The sequence below is a fragment of the Aphelocoma coerulescens genome, chromosome 2 (assembly GCF_041296385.1).
Source record: "Aphelocoma coerulescens isolate FSJ_1873_10779 chromosome 2, UR_Acoe_1.0, whole genome shotgun sequence".
Classification (NCBI taxonomy): domain Eukaryota; kingdom Metazoa; phylum Chordata; class Aves; order Passeriformes; family Corvidae; genus Aphelocoma; species Aphelocoma coerulescens.
Window position 1 is genome coordinate 113,494,126 of NC_091015.1, and position 13,430 is coordinate 113,507,555.

The 13,430-nt window shown below is 38.5% G+C and overlaps 1 protein-coding gene across 3 annotated transcripts in view; it reads left to right on the top strand.

Moving 5' to 3' along the window:
- Positions 1 to 13,430, top strand: part of SPIRE1 (spire type actin nucleation factor 1) — a 128,251-nt gene that overhangs the window by 69,491 nt on the left and 45,330 nt on the right. For all 3 annotated transcript variants that reach the window (XR_011148340.1, XM_069004396.1, XM_069004397.1), the window contains exon 4: positions 8,457 to 8,582. Coding sequence is in view for 2 of the 3 variants with exons in the window: in XM_069004396.1 (XP_068860497.1) it covers positions 8,457 to 8,582 (126 nt within the window). In the remaining variant the exon portion in view is untranslated. The remainder of the gene's footprint in view (positions 1 to 8,456; positions 8,583 to 13,430) is intronic.

The window sequence follows — 13,430 nt, forward strand, 5'->3', positions numbered from 1 at the left end:
TGTATCTTAGAGTGGCGTATGTTTAACATCTCTGTAACTGATATGCTTGATAAGACAATTGCAATGTAGATTCAGTGGCTATAAATTTTAAGAGAAAAGTCTTAAGCATACTCGCCTAGAACAAGAAGAGAAAGAATTTTTCTGTAGGCCTTTTTCATGCAATCAGCATTCCAAGACCTGATTTCCCTGACAAAGGTACTACAAATAAGGAGTAGGTATACCTGAAGGAGTAGAATAGCTTTCCGTACACTGAGGTGTAATGAAAGCAAAATGAGACTGGTTAGAAGTTACTCAATTTTCTCGTTGGGAGTGAAGTTTAAAAGCTTGTTATGCTTAGTAATGCTGTCTGTTTGGTTATGCAGCTGGAAATCTGGTTTTTTGGATAGAAATAAAAAAGTCATGCTTCAGGACAAAACATGAAAGCAAATTATTATTATTATTATTATTATTATTATTATTATTATTATGCCTACTGAGAAAAATGTCAGCACCTTACATAAAAACAAACAAGCTTCCCACACACACATAAACTTAAAAGCTTTGCAAGTGAACTGTAAATTGCTGCCAAGGAAAGGGAATGTTTTTATTTTAGTTGATATATTTTAATTGAATTGTAAGTGTCTCATGAATAAACTGCCTTACATTAATATATTGTCTCTCAATTAGAAAGTATACAAACTCAGCTGTAGTGATGAGATTGATGGGCATTATTCAAAAGCTGAGAGGTACAGCCTCTCTTCTGCAGTACTCTCCCCTTCCTTCTCTATGTGTGTCAGTGGGATTTGGTGTCTGATTTGAGAGTCATTCCCCAACATTTTATGGTACCTTTTGATCAAATTGTTTTCTCGTTTACGCTGTTTGAAAACTTCACTATTTTCTACTGTTTTTCCTGAGATACTCTGTTTTTTTTTTCAAGCAGCAGCCTGGGTGTAGTAGCTGCTTTATCTGCTTGTGTGGGGTCTTGGGGAGAGGGGAAGAAAGAAGGGCTTCTGTCCTGCCCTCGTTCTCTGCTGCATATGCCAAGCATCCTGGTACAAAACCAACTCTTCTCCTGAATAGAAGCAGGTAGTTCAGTAGTAGTAGAAGGCACCTTCCAGCCCTAAAGAGGGCCTGAGAAACATGGCAGACAAACATACAAAATGGCATGACAGGGGTACAGCTCTTTGCTAGCAGTTGTTCAGGTCTAAGTTATTTAATAATGTGAAGGGTGGTTCCACAGCTTAATGGGCTGTTAGCAAAATAACTACAGGTAGCCCTGTGAATATGCACAGCCACTCCCCTTCTCCTTTAATTATCCAGTTTTATCATGTTTTCCCATCTACCCCTCTACTCTGCTTTTGAAGCTGGTTTTCTTAGCCAGATGCCTCCGTCTCATCCTTCACTCTGCTGCTCCTGCATGAAATGCAGATGCATGAGTGGTACAGATGAGAGCTGCCCAATGAACTGTTGTCTTCTTGTGAACCAGAGGGCTTTAGAAAACAGTTGTTGCTGACAGACTACCTAGTGGTTTTGCTAAATGTCGCAGGGATTGACATTTCATGTAAAAAAAATGGGAAAAATATAAATGGTAGGTTTTTTTCCCTTGCCCATGAATAATCCCATTGATGTCCCACTGAATAGTCAAAGAATGAGAGCTAGCAAATTCAGATTACTGCATATTTATATTATTAATTCCTCCATTATCCTGCTAAGAAACAACAGAGCACAGTTTCTCTGAAACTAAGAGAGAATGCAGAATTGGTTTTCACTTAATTGGCTCTTTTGAGACAAGTCTCTTTGAGAAGCAGGATGTTGTTAGTCCACTGTGTAAAGACAGTGTAACAATACACCTAACACATAATCCAGAAACAGCTGTATGCAGGGGGCTGTATTTGAGTGGTAGAAATACCCTCATAGCTTTCAAGTAGAAATGAGAATTTATACAAATGCAACTTTGTCAAGAAGTCTGCACTAGTACATAAAATTAGTCAGTCATTGAAAACTTAATATAAAAATGTCCAGTGGAAATAATCATTGTCTCAAAAAAACATAGGTTGACTTTCATTTAAAGTCTGTTTTGATAGTCAAGGTCTTCATTCTTAGAAAGCTAATAGAGAGTGAGAATAGGGTTCACTGAGCATGAAAAATACAGGATTTGGCTTAAAAATTGAGATGTAGTCAGTAACATATACTGAGTTTGCTTTCCTTTTCCTAACACCAGTGTAAGTTTTAAGTACTTTCAAAAGTGTTTGTAACTATGTTAAATATTTATAAGACTTGTTTACCTAAAGATGGTATTATATAATTGTAACAGATTACAAATTGTCTTCACTTTTAATTGTCTGTTGTTGGGTAAGGTTCAAGTTTATAGGTGAGACAGTTCAGTGAGGTGTTAGTCTTGCAATTGTCTGTTAAAATTTTATCAAGATTCTCATCACTGCTTATATTCAGTCTAAGAGCATGGAAAAGTAGTTAAGACTTTTCAAATAGTTATGTCATGTTAAGATTTTAAGAAAAAAAATGAGTCATGGTGCTCAGCACCTCAATGCAATTGGTACCTAAAGGAAACAGTGTCAGGGCAGATATTCTGTTCAGGGGAAAATAGTGGAAGGGAGTCCTTAGCTGTGCACCAGTTTCATCCTCAACACTGTTGAAATGCTGTGTTTTGCTTTGTGTTTCTAGAACAACGACAGCATAGAAAACCACACAACAGCATTTCCCAGCACAGTCTACCCACGTGACGAGAGTCTTTCAGCTTTACTTCCATGCTGACTTAAGTTTTGACTCAGGAGGGCATTTGTAAACATTTGTTAGTCCATTCCTGTTTGACATTTCAGCATATATATAAATAATTTGCTCAAGGCCTTTAATCCTTAGACTTTGCAAAGCAGAGGGTAGTTAGTGATTATGATTATCTGATACAGACAAGTGGACATTTCTTTAAGGATCAAAATCCTATGCAAAGCACTGTTTTCAATCCTTGCATCATCTAGTTCCCATTTGCAGTTTTGGCTTTTATTTCAGCAGCTACCTGGTTGTATCCTTTTTATAGTCCTGAAAGAGAGAACCAACCAAGGCCACTATTTCATCAAATTATACCTGTTATTGCTAAATACAATAGCTTTGCTGCTGCATTTGCAGTTTCATACTAGAAAGGAAAATCAGTAAAGAAGCACTGTCTTTATTAAGTCATTTTATGGGGAGCATCACGTAAAACATTAAATTTGGAAATTGTGAAAGTAGACAACCCTGTAGTACTTCTCTTGTCCACCCCAAAGCGATGATCAAAACAACAAATACCAGCACAAGGGAAGGCCTTACCAGAGTGCTGAGAGCACTTAAATACCAAGGTGGATGTGCTTGGTACTAGTAATTTGCTTCAATTTCCACAAAACTTACCTTTTCCTTGAGGCGTGCAAAATTAGCTAGGGGCTCACACATCAAGCAATTGGACATTCTATGGCAGTTGCAAAAGATCATTTAAAATATCAATTTAAAAGTTACCAAACTTTTGCAGGTGAAGAGTAACTTTCTGTGAATGCTTTCTGTATTTTCTGTTAACTGACTTTGTGGATTAAGAGCTAACTCTGCTCCCATCCCTTTGTCTTAATGCAGTCTTTCCTTGATAGTATTCCCCCAGAATCCTTTATCAGAGGGATCAGCTAGTCCTTGGCCCACTGCAGTTACAAGTAGCAGAGCCAGGGGCAAATCTCTGCCTGGAGTGTTTGAGAGAGCAGCTCTGTAGTGCTGGGAAGCAGGTGAACTGGCTCCAAGTGTTGGGAAAGCCACCTCAAAACTTGTGCTGTGCCTAAGTTTTGGGTACTATGCACAGGCATGGTCCTAGCAGGCAGAAACATCTTACAAACTCATGAGAAAACACTCCTGTGAACTGCTCATCTTTCAATGCTATTCTAGGTAATAAAGTGCAAAGCAAAATGCTTAGTTGAGTTTTACAAATATGCAGGTACTGTCTTGGTAAGATTTCTCTGGTAAGGCATGTGGCTTCTTGAAGTTCATATTCATATGAGAAAGGATATATATATATATATATATATATATATATAAAGCCTAATCATAAACTCTAGTTTATCTTCATGGAGATAAAGTCTTTCAGAAAATAGCCTTGACTTGAAAAGGCATCTCAAGCTGAGTTTTATTTTGTGAACCTGTTGCAGTACCATACAGCAGAGGATGAGGCAAATGCTTAGTACAGTTGCATGTTCAGTGATCTGTTGGTTAAAGTAATTTCTTCTTGTTGCTTAAGAAAAAGTACATCTTTTAAGTCTCTGTTAATACTCCAAGGCTTTCAAAACACTTAACAAGCCTGGAATTTGCAGGCTGGTAATATGTTTTGCATAATATCAACGGCCTGTCTTTGTGGCCCATGGGAAAAAGAAATCCTTTTCTTCTTTGTGGTGCATTCATACAGGCCCTCTGCCCAAGATGATTACAAGTGGAAACACTTTTTGTCTTCTGAAATCTTAATTCCAGCAGCCCAGGTGTTTTGATGAAGCTTCCAGTATGTATCTAGCCAAAAATGTTTTTCAAAACTTACCTGCATTTTAGTGGATGAGTCAGTTGTATTTTTTGTAATTTTATGGAGGCCTTGCTGGAATATATCCAAACAAATGCAAGAGGTGCTGTTTGATCTCTTCAGATGGTTAAATTGTGATTCCTGTTAGCGCTGCTTTGGCTTGGTGCACCCTGTTTCCTAGTCAACTGAGGATGAAGTTGGAGGAACTGGCAAAGCTATGATATTTACATAATGCCTTTTTTTCCTGTGAATCCTGGATGTGGATGGAAACAGCTTCTAATCTTCTTAGTGATCTAAGCAAAGATTGAATGCTTTGGGTCAAGCTGAGGTTTTGGATAGGCTCAGTTAGGAAAAAAAAAATTTAAATCCCAGCTCTTCACAATGATTGCAAATGGAAATATTTACAGACTGAGCTAGTTAATGTGTCAGTAGTTGATAATATTTTTATTATTTCACCAGTTTGCAAAGACCACATAATCTGTTTTGAGCCATATTTTTTGAGACTTCTTGGAAGCAGAACAAACAGCCCTTGTATTAAGCCCTGGGCGCTGTTTGAGTTCATTCCCCTGAGGGAATCTTGTATCATGAGGGATGAAAAGGCAAGTGTCAGAATAAGCATACAACTTCAAAATGACTGGAAAAGACTGCATATGTGATCTTAATCCTTCTTGCACCACAACCACTATGACATGGTAAGAGGAGGAGTTTATTAGGTTGCTGTCCTTTCATAACTCAGTTATTGAAACATTCTCACTGGGATTTTTGTTGTGTGTTACAGTAACATAGCTTTTCAAACACTACTACCATGAACTTAAAGATTTTAAATTTTTTTAAGGGATAAATATCCTGAACTCAGGCTAGAAGTGACGTTTCATACTTGATTTGCCTTGCCTGCCTAGATTTTGTGTATGTTTTCATGCAGAAGTCACAGCTTGTCATGCATTCTGAACCTATGTGCAAGTACAATATATTACAATGAAGGAGGAAAAAAAAACCAGTCTGTCCTATTTACGTTTTCCTTTTTCTTCAGGCTTACCTTCCCGAATCAAAAAAATTCATGTTAAGTCGTTTGACTTAATATTACCACAAGGAGTTTTATTATGCAATGCATCTTCACATAATAAAAGATCACTCAGAGACTGATTTCTCAGAACATGAAAGTTAGTAGGAGCTGCTGGCCCTCTTTTAATACCTGCAGCCTAAAGGTTGCAAAGCAAATGGTCAGGTTTTATGTGGTTGCTTTTGTAACTTAAGTTCAGCAAGCAGGATTTTTTTTTTTTAATTTGCTTTCCTTTGTGTTCAATAATAGAATCAATATTACAGCCATTCCCTGCTTGAACTTGTCACTGCTGCATTTCATTAACTTTCTCAATATTTGATGCAAATTGTTTCTAATTAACACGCCTCCGAATAAAGAAAAAAGGGATTCTTAAAAACCTATGTGCAGTCTCTACAATAATAAAATTTTATTCTCAGGTATGAAGACTTATACCATTTTATGACCTTTTTTGAAATTGCTGCTGCTATTATTGTTATTCTTGTAAGTGGTGTATTTTAGAATGAAACCCTTTTATCTGTACTATAATTAATAACCAGAAAATGAAAACACAGTAAGGCAAGTAAGGACATGATTCATTATTGAGAAAAAAGAACACAACCATACTCAGAATTTGGTCTAATATTCTAATATTTTCATTAAGGGAAATTTTTAATAGATTCTATCTTTTTGGTATGTGTTATCACTACTGCACACATTAGGCATGCATCTGTTTTGGTTTATCTCCCTTTATCTGCAAAGGAGATGATCTGATTTGTTAAAAAGGGGGAAAAAAAAAGGAGAAAAAAGGAGGGGGGAAAAGGAAAGGAGAAAAATGGGAAAAAAGCAGGGGGATGGGGAGAAAAGGGGAGACAGATGTCAAGTATGCCCTTGTGATTATCCAGAAATAAATTTGAAGAGTGTAAGAAAATTTTGGAAAATTTTGAACTTTTTAAAACAACATAAAATTTGAAGTGTAGGGATCAAGGGCAGTTTCGTGAACATGGCTGCCTTGCATTTCCTAAGTGGAAGGAAAATACATAGGAAGGAATAAAAATTTACACACACATATGTATAAACTTGCCATATGTATATCCTTTTTTACAACTAAAAGGAGATAAATACATAGGGGTACATAATCAGGAGATTGCAGGAGTCCAAATTGTGCTTGTAAAAGTTTATCAAAGGAGTTGACCAAATCTGACCACTGAGCTCTGTATTGTTATTCTGATGGGAAGAAATAAAAGATAGCAAGGGGCCTGTGCTCTCAGAGAGCAACTTGTCAATGAGATTGAGCCAGTCTAAATTTGACTGTACCCAAACACAATTGTTCAGCCCTTCCTCCCTTTTCCCACCCTGGCAGCACGTTCTCCTTGCTCCTTTTTGCCTGCACTTCTGTATGTGTGTCTGTGCCATGAAGAGTAATTGTCTCCTGCTCCACTTCCTTCACATTGTTAATTTTTGTCTGGGTGAGGAATCCTCTCTGAGTTAGGGCACGAACTCCTGTGCCAGCATAAGGGCATCTGTGGATTCGTACAGCTGGAGGCCACAGGACCACACCTTTTAGTGGCAGTATGGATTTAAATCAAATGGAGAGCAATATGGAGAAGCAGCCTGAGCTTTACATGCATTGTGCCCCTTGTAAACACAGTGTTCACTGTAACAACAGGAGGGATTTAGACAAGGATGCCACTAGGCTAATTAAGGGCTCTTCTGCTAAAGAGGCTTTTTTCTCAGGCTTTAATTCTGGAGATCTGAATTAGCTATATATATAAGAAATAGTTACTATACAACCACAGAAACAAGACAAATTTTTAAGGCCTTGATTAAGACTTTGTTTTATTTTTACATGTACACCAGTATGATACATGATATGGATACTCAAGTTTCAGCTTTGGGATTTTTTTTTTATTTAAAAGTTTTTAGGAAACAAATTACAGATGTTATTTTATTCTTTCTGTTTTCAGCCGATATTTCTGTGATGAATACTTGCAGGTGATGGATTTGACTTAGGGGAAAAATGATATTACAACTATTAGCATCTGTGTTGAGATATTCCACAATAGTAGAAGCTGGATGCTCATGAAGCTGGATGTTGCTCATACCATTCAGGTTCTCAGTTTGAAATGTAAAGGCTGGTTTCAGTGAAACTTCTCTTGTTGGAAACGGGAGCTGCATGTTTTACTCTAAAAGCAATACTGTTCATCAGTAACTCTGAATGATTGCTAGTGATTTGAGTAGGCTTTCAGAGTTTTTCAAGTTTAGCATGTATGAAAACACCTGTTAGTATTCCTTTGCATTAGCTGTGTCTGTGTTTGGAAATGTTCATGAAAGTCTGAGGTAAGGCAATAAGCCTGTGCTTCCATAGCTCTTGCTGATTTTTAAAATCTTTGTACTACTTGAAATAAATCTGATCAGAGTTTCAGCTTGATGATTTCACTGTACTTTTTTCCTTGCTTCACCTTCCATCCTTTCATAAACTGGTAGGGATACAATTCTCTTTCACATTCATAGGAACTCTTAACACTTACTGTTAAAGCTGGTTTGACTTAAGTATGTTTCCCCAAAATTTGGTACTGCAAGATGGCTTGTTCTCACAATTATGACAATTATGTTGAATTGTGTTGTCCTTTTATTTTTTTTTTTGGTTATGAAAAGGCAGTGTTGTGGTTTCCTAGAACATGGTCAACCAGTCCCCTTACTATTCCTATAGTACTCTTCTCATAAAATAAATAGGAACAGAAGGTTTAGAAAATACACCCCAATTTCTGACTAAACTGAAGTGTCTCATGGATGCTTGTGCCCTTGATATTCAGTTGCATTCACTTTCATGTTACCTCATGCTCTGTCCCATTAATGAAAGCAGTGGGGCATTGTTTTGATCCTGTTATTTATTTTTCTCCCTAGCTGTGTGCTGCCCACCTGCCAACGCGATCAGAGGCACCCAACCACTATCAAGCAGTGTGTCGGGCTCTGTTTGCTGAAACAATGGAGCTCTACACTTTCCTGGCCAAAATTAAAAGTGCAAAAGAGGTAAGCACTCTGAGAAGGTTTTCTGCTTTTGAGCTCATCACTGTGTGAATTTGGCTTACAAAATCACTTCTGTACCCAGCCAATAGGGAATGTCAGATGCTTGAGGAGATGATCTGTAGTTTTCAGGAAGGACAGTTCTTCAGCTGAGGGGTTTTTAATTTTGGCTTGTAACCATTTACATCCCTCAGAACTTGTTATTAATTGTGACTAGTCTGTTTGGGAGTAAACCAGACGATTCTCTCGGAGAATAACACATTGCATACATGTACCCATTCCTGCATACATGTATGCGATATATTTGAGTCTAAAAGCTTCTCTGGTGTTTCAGAGATGTTATGAAGTGTCAGAGCTTTGCCTGTTCTTCCTCAGCTTCTTCCCATAAGCGAATTCTCTTTGCTGAGAATTATCTGAGATTCTTCTTGCTTGTATTTTGTCCCCAGTCAGCAGCTTCTCTTACCTTTTGCTGTATGATTGGTTTGTTGTCTGTCACACTGGCTTCACAGCAGAGCCAACTTTAAAAACAGAAAAATTTTCCCCTTCAGGTCACAATACTTAATGTTCACTGCCTGTTACTCTTGGCTGAAAGGCCATCCTGTGAACCACTGCAATTAACGGGTCTGGCTGAAGAGTGATTTAAGGATGATATTTACTGCAGATAGTCTCAGTGATCTGGCCTGGGAGTGGCCCCATGAACAATTCTATTAAAACGGTGTGGGTGCTGGTAACATTGGAAGACTGGTGGATGAGGGCAAGGGCAGCAAGGGAAACTCATTTCTTAAAGCTGGTTTCTTCACGGAAGCCAACTTGTCAAGTAACAACGCTTTCATAATTTTTTTTTCTTAATAAATCCCCAAAGGATTTTCTTTTCATTTGTAATTCAAGATCTACAGTACCTTTAAGAAGCAGAATAAGATTTTACAGGCTGACCTAAAAATTTTGCTGCTGAAAGAGGCAGAGCTGTTCCACCCACGCACGTGTACTCCCACTGTTTTCCTTCTTCTGGTTCTCGGGAACAAATGCAATAAATATCAAGCAAAACAAAAAATAAAGGAGTTACTCCTTGTCAGGTTAATGAGCTGAATCAGCTCATTAAAGAGTCAGATGAGCCTCAGAGCAGCACAAGAGAGCTTTTATCACACTGATGGTGGAAGCTGCAAACCAGTCAGAGACACAAGGGGCTGCTGCTCTTTCCTTCCTGGGTGAGACTCATCATCCGAGAGGGAGAATCCTGAGATGTTTTTCTGCTGCACAGGGTCGAATTTCATCTCCACTTCTTCTGCAGTCCTATTCAAAGTGGAAGCAATTTTTAAACTGAAGCAGTGTCATACAGGGATAATTTTAACAGTGTCAGCATGGCTAAAGAGCCACTTGCTTTCTGAAGTGCCTATGTTATGGGACATCTGCATCCAATACCCCTAGTACAGGGAGCAGTCAGGATACAAGATCTCCATGTTAAATCTGTCTCCCAAGCCTTGACATCATTAATTTCACATCTTGGCTTTTAACTACTGGATATGTTAATTGAGGGACCTGTTCTGGAAACACCTCACTCAACAGCTTTTGCAAAGGCCAAGCTGAGGCTCAAAGAACCCTTCAGAGTTCTTCTTTCTGCTCTGAGAGGAATTATGTTTGCCATAGTTCTCAAACATCTTGGCCACAGTGAGCAGTAATAGGGCATCTCTGTTGCCAATGTCAAAGTAAAATATTGTGGGCTATAACCATTCAAAATCATGTCTTAACAATAATCTTTTAAAAATTATTTTAAAAAGTGGAAAGGTATTTTGAATTTGCAAATTATTTCATCACCTTATCTTTGGGCATAAAAACCCTACAACGTCTGCTCACACCATAGAGCATACAATGAGTTAATCCCAAATGAAAGAAACCATTTGCCTCTCACAGGCTATTAGGCATTGATTCAAAGCATATTTAGGTCAAAGGAAGTAATCCTTGTAGATGGAATTTTGGCCCTAGTGAATCAGTAAGACTTTTATTACTGCACCTAACCAGGGCCAGAATTTTGACCTTTGATTTCATTTTGATTTCACTCTGGATCAGTCCCTCAGTAGGCATGTAAGAAATTACCAAGAAAATTATCTTGAAAGCAGCTTTTGTAATCTGAATACTTCAAGTCTATGATGTGCTTGGTCCTTGATCAGAGCTTTTATCTAACTACAGATTTGGAAGGTATTTAATTTTGAAAATAATGTAGTGTACAAAATAAAATACAGGTATGAAGAAGATATGAGGTGGAATGCTGTAAGTCTTGTTGCACCATTTTAAAATGACCTTTATAGTTTATACTTGAGGCAAGCAGGAATCATATGATCACGTTAGGTTTGTGCCAGTAAAAGCTGTGCTATTGTTTACATGCTCTTCTGTCTTGCAAATACATAGCAGAATCTTAGGTCATGAGGAGTACAATTAAATACTCTTCTAGTAAATTCCTTTTTTCTTTTCCTTTTGTTATTGTCATATAAGTATTGGGTATAAAGGAGATAAACACTGAATACCTCAGTAAGGAAATTTTGTTGTCATACATTTGTGGTGATTGCATTGGCAGATAACTGGGGGAGAAAAACAGGTCACATACATCAGTTCCAATTAAAAAAAAATTATACTGTGTAATATTGTGGGTTTGACACTAAAGATGCCAGGAATTTTAAATTGTTAGTTTATTTCAAAACCAACAGCTTTATTTGGAGATCTTCCTTTAGATTCTCTCAGACCTAGATACAGTTGTGGATGTGAGATCAAAATGAAATTAAAAACACCAAAAAGGGGAAAGAATCCTCTGAAATTATTTAAAATAACTTTCCTGTAGATAAAAATTACTTTGAAATTACTTGGATTCCTTCTAGGGCCACTGAGTGGCATCTGGGTATCTGTTTCCCAGGTATATGAGGTTCATATTTTTTGGTCAGTAAATGCTTAAATAGGCAGTTTCACTGTAGTGGAAGAGGGAGAATTTTTATCTGCAGAAATTCACTTGCTTGGAGTGAACTAAATCTGACCTACCTTATGCTGCAGCCTAGAACAGGTTTAGATGGGAAATATTGCAGGGGAAAATATTGCTGTGATGCTATTTTCAATTTGGCCCTATAAAAACTTATCAGGACTTTGAAAGTCCAGGGTTTCAAGAGGTATAGATTGGTCTGTAGGTTGTAAAATGTTTTAACACTAGGATATATACTGAGGAGTCACGTGCTCCCCAGTCATCATCTGTCATATAACAAATATAGTATATATTCACAAAGGGTTGTACTGGCATGAATTTGGGTGAGTGTATTAATCAGAAATGATGAAGTGATGAGTGAGCTGTTCAGATCCTCTCAGTGGATGTCAAATGCAATGTTTAAGGCACTTTGTCAGATAATTGATGCCATATGGTTACTTCCAGTCTGATTCAATGTGTATGAAAGGTCAGCAGTAAAGTTGACTTGCAGAAAGGGAGATGGTACTTCCATTCTTAAAGAGTGTGAAATATTTAATGTAGTGAATGCACAGGACAGACAGAGTTCAGAAAGATTGATACAATTGTTGCAATAGTTTAAAAATAAGCAACTAAATATTTTCTTTTTGCAATGTGAAATTTTTCTAGCAAGTTTATTGGGGTGTTTTTCAGCTTGCTGGCAGTATTTGCATGCTGCTTAGGCTCTGTGAAAGGTGCCCTTGCTGCAGACCCACCCTGGGTACCATCTGCTGCTATCCAGTAGTCTTCTAATGGGCCAAGACCTCCTAACTCTTGTGTCCTGCTGTTTAAGCATTTACAGCTGATAACAAAGATGGAGTACAGCTTGTTTTTCATGTCAAAAAGTGAGCTTTCAAAATTGCAGTAAGAAAATCCCACAGAAAAGGATTCTCTCCCTTTTTAAAATTGTTTTGGGGGGGAAATGGTCCACAAGGTGAAGGAAGTGTATACGTGTATGGCAGGGGACAAGGTAGTTTGAATATCTGCTAATAATGGACCCATGTAAAAGAAAAGATTCATCTTTTTCAGAATCGTCCAAAAGTCATTGACATAACCTTTGTTGGCACCTGGCCATAGACAGAACTGTAGGCCCAAATAAGTGATGTCCATGAGATTAAGCAAATGTTCCTGCTGGGAAGTATCTGAAAGAGTCACACACACATTGCTCAGAATGGCTCAGTATGACTGAGAGAGACACGGAGAGACTATGCAGGCAAAGGAATGCAATGCTGCTGCTCTGGATCAGACAGGAGATTCACCAGGGCTGTATCCACGTTGTGAACCTGCTTTATTGAAGGGATATCTGCCCTAGGCCTCCTTTGGTTCCCTGTTAATGCCCAGTCTTGCCTTCTCCTGTAGTTAATATTCCACGTGCACTTCACGGCTGAGCGAGTCAGCAATGTGCCCTTGCTGCAAAGAAGCCTTATGGTGTCCTGGGCTGCATTAGGAGGAGTGTTGCCTGCAGGTCGAGGGAGGTGATCTTTCCCCTCTGCTCAGCACTGGTGAGGCCACAGCTGGAGTGCTGGGTCCAGTTCTGGACTCCCCAGTACAAGAGGGACACTGACATAATGGAGAGAGTCCAGGGAAGAGCCACAAAGATGATGAAGAACTGAAACAGCTCTCCTATGAGAAAAGGCTGAGAGACCCAGGGCTGTTCAGTCTGGAAATGAGAAGGCTCAGGGAGATCTCATGAATGTCTCTAAATACCTGAGGGGAGAGTGCAAAGAGAACAGCACCAGGCTCTTTCCAGTGGTGCCCTGTGACAGGACCAGAGGCAGTGGGCACAAACTAAAGCACAGGAGGTTCCCTCTGAACAGCCAGAAATACTGGTTTTACTGTGAGGGTGACTGGGCACTGACAAAGGTTTTCTGAGGAGG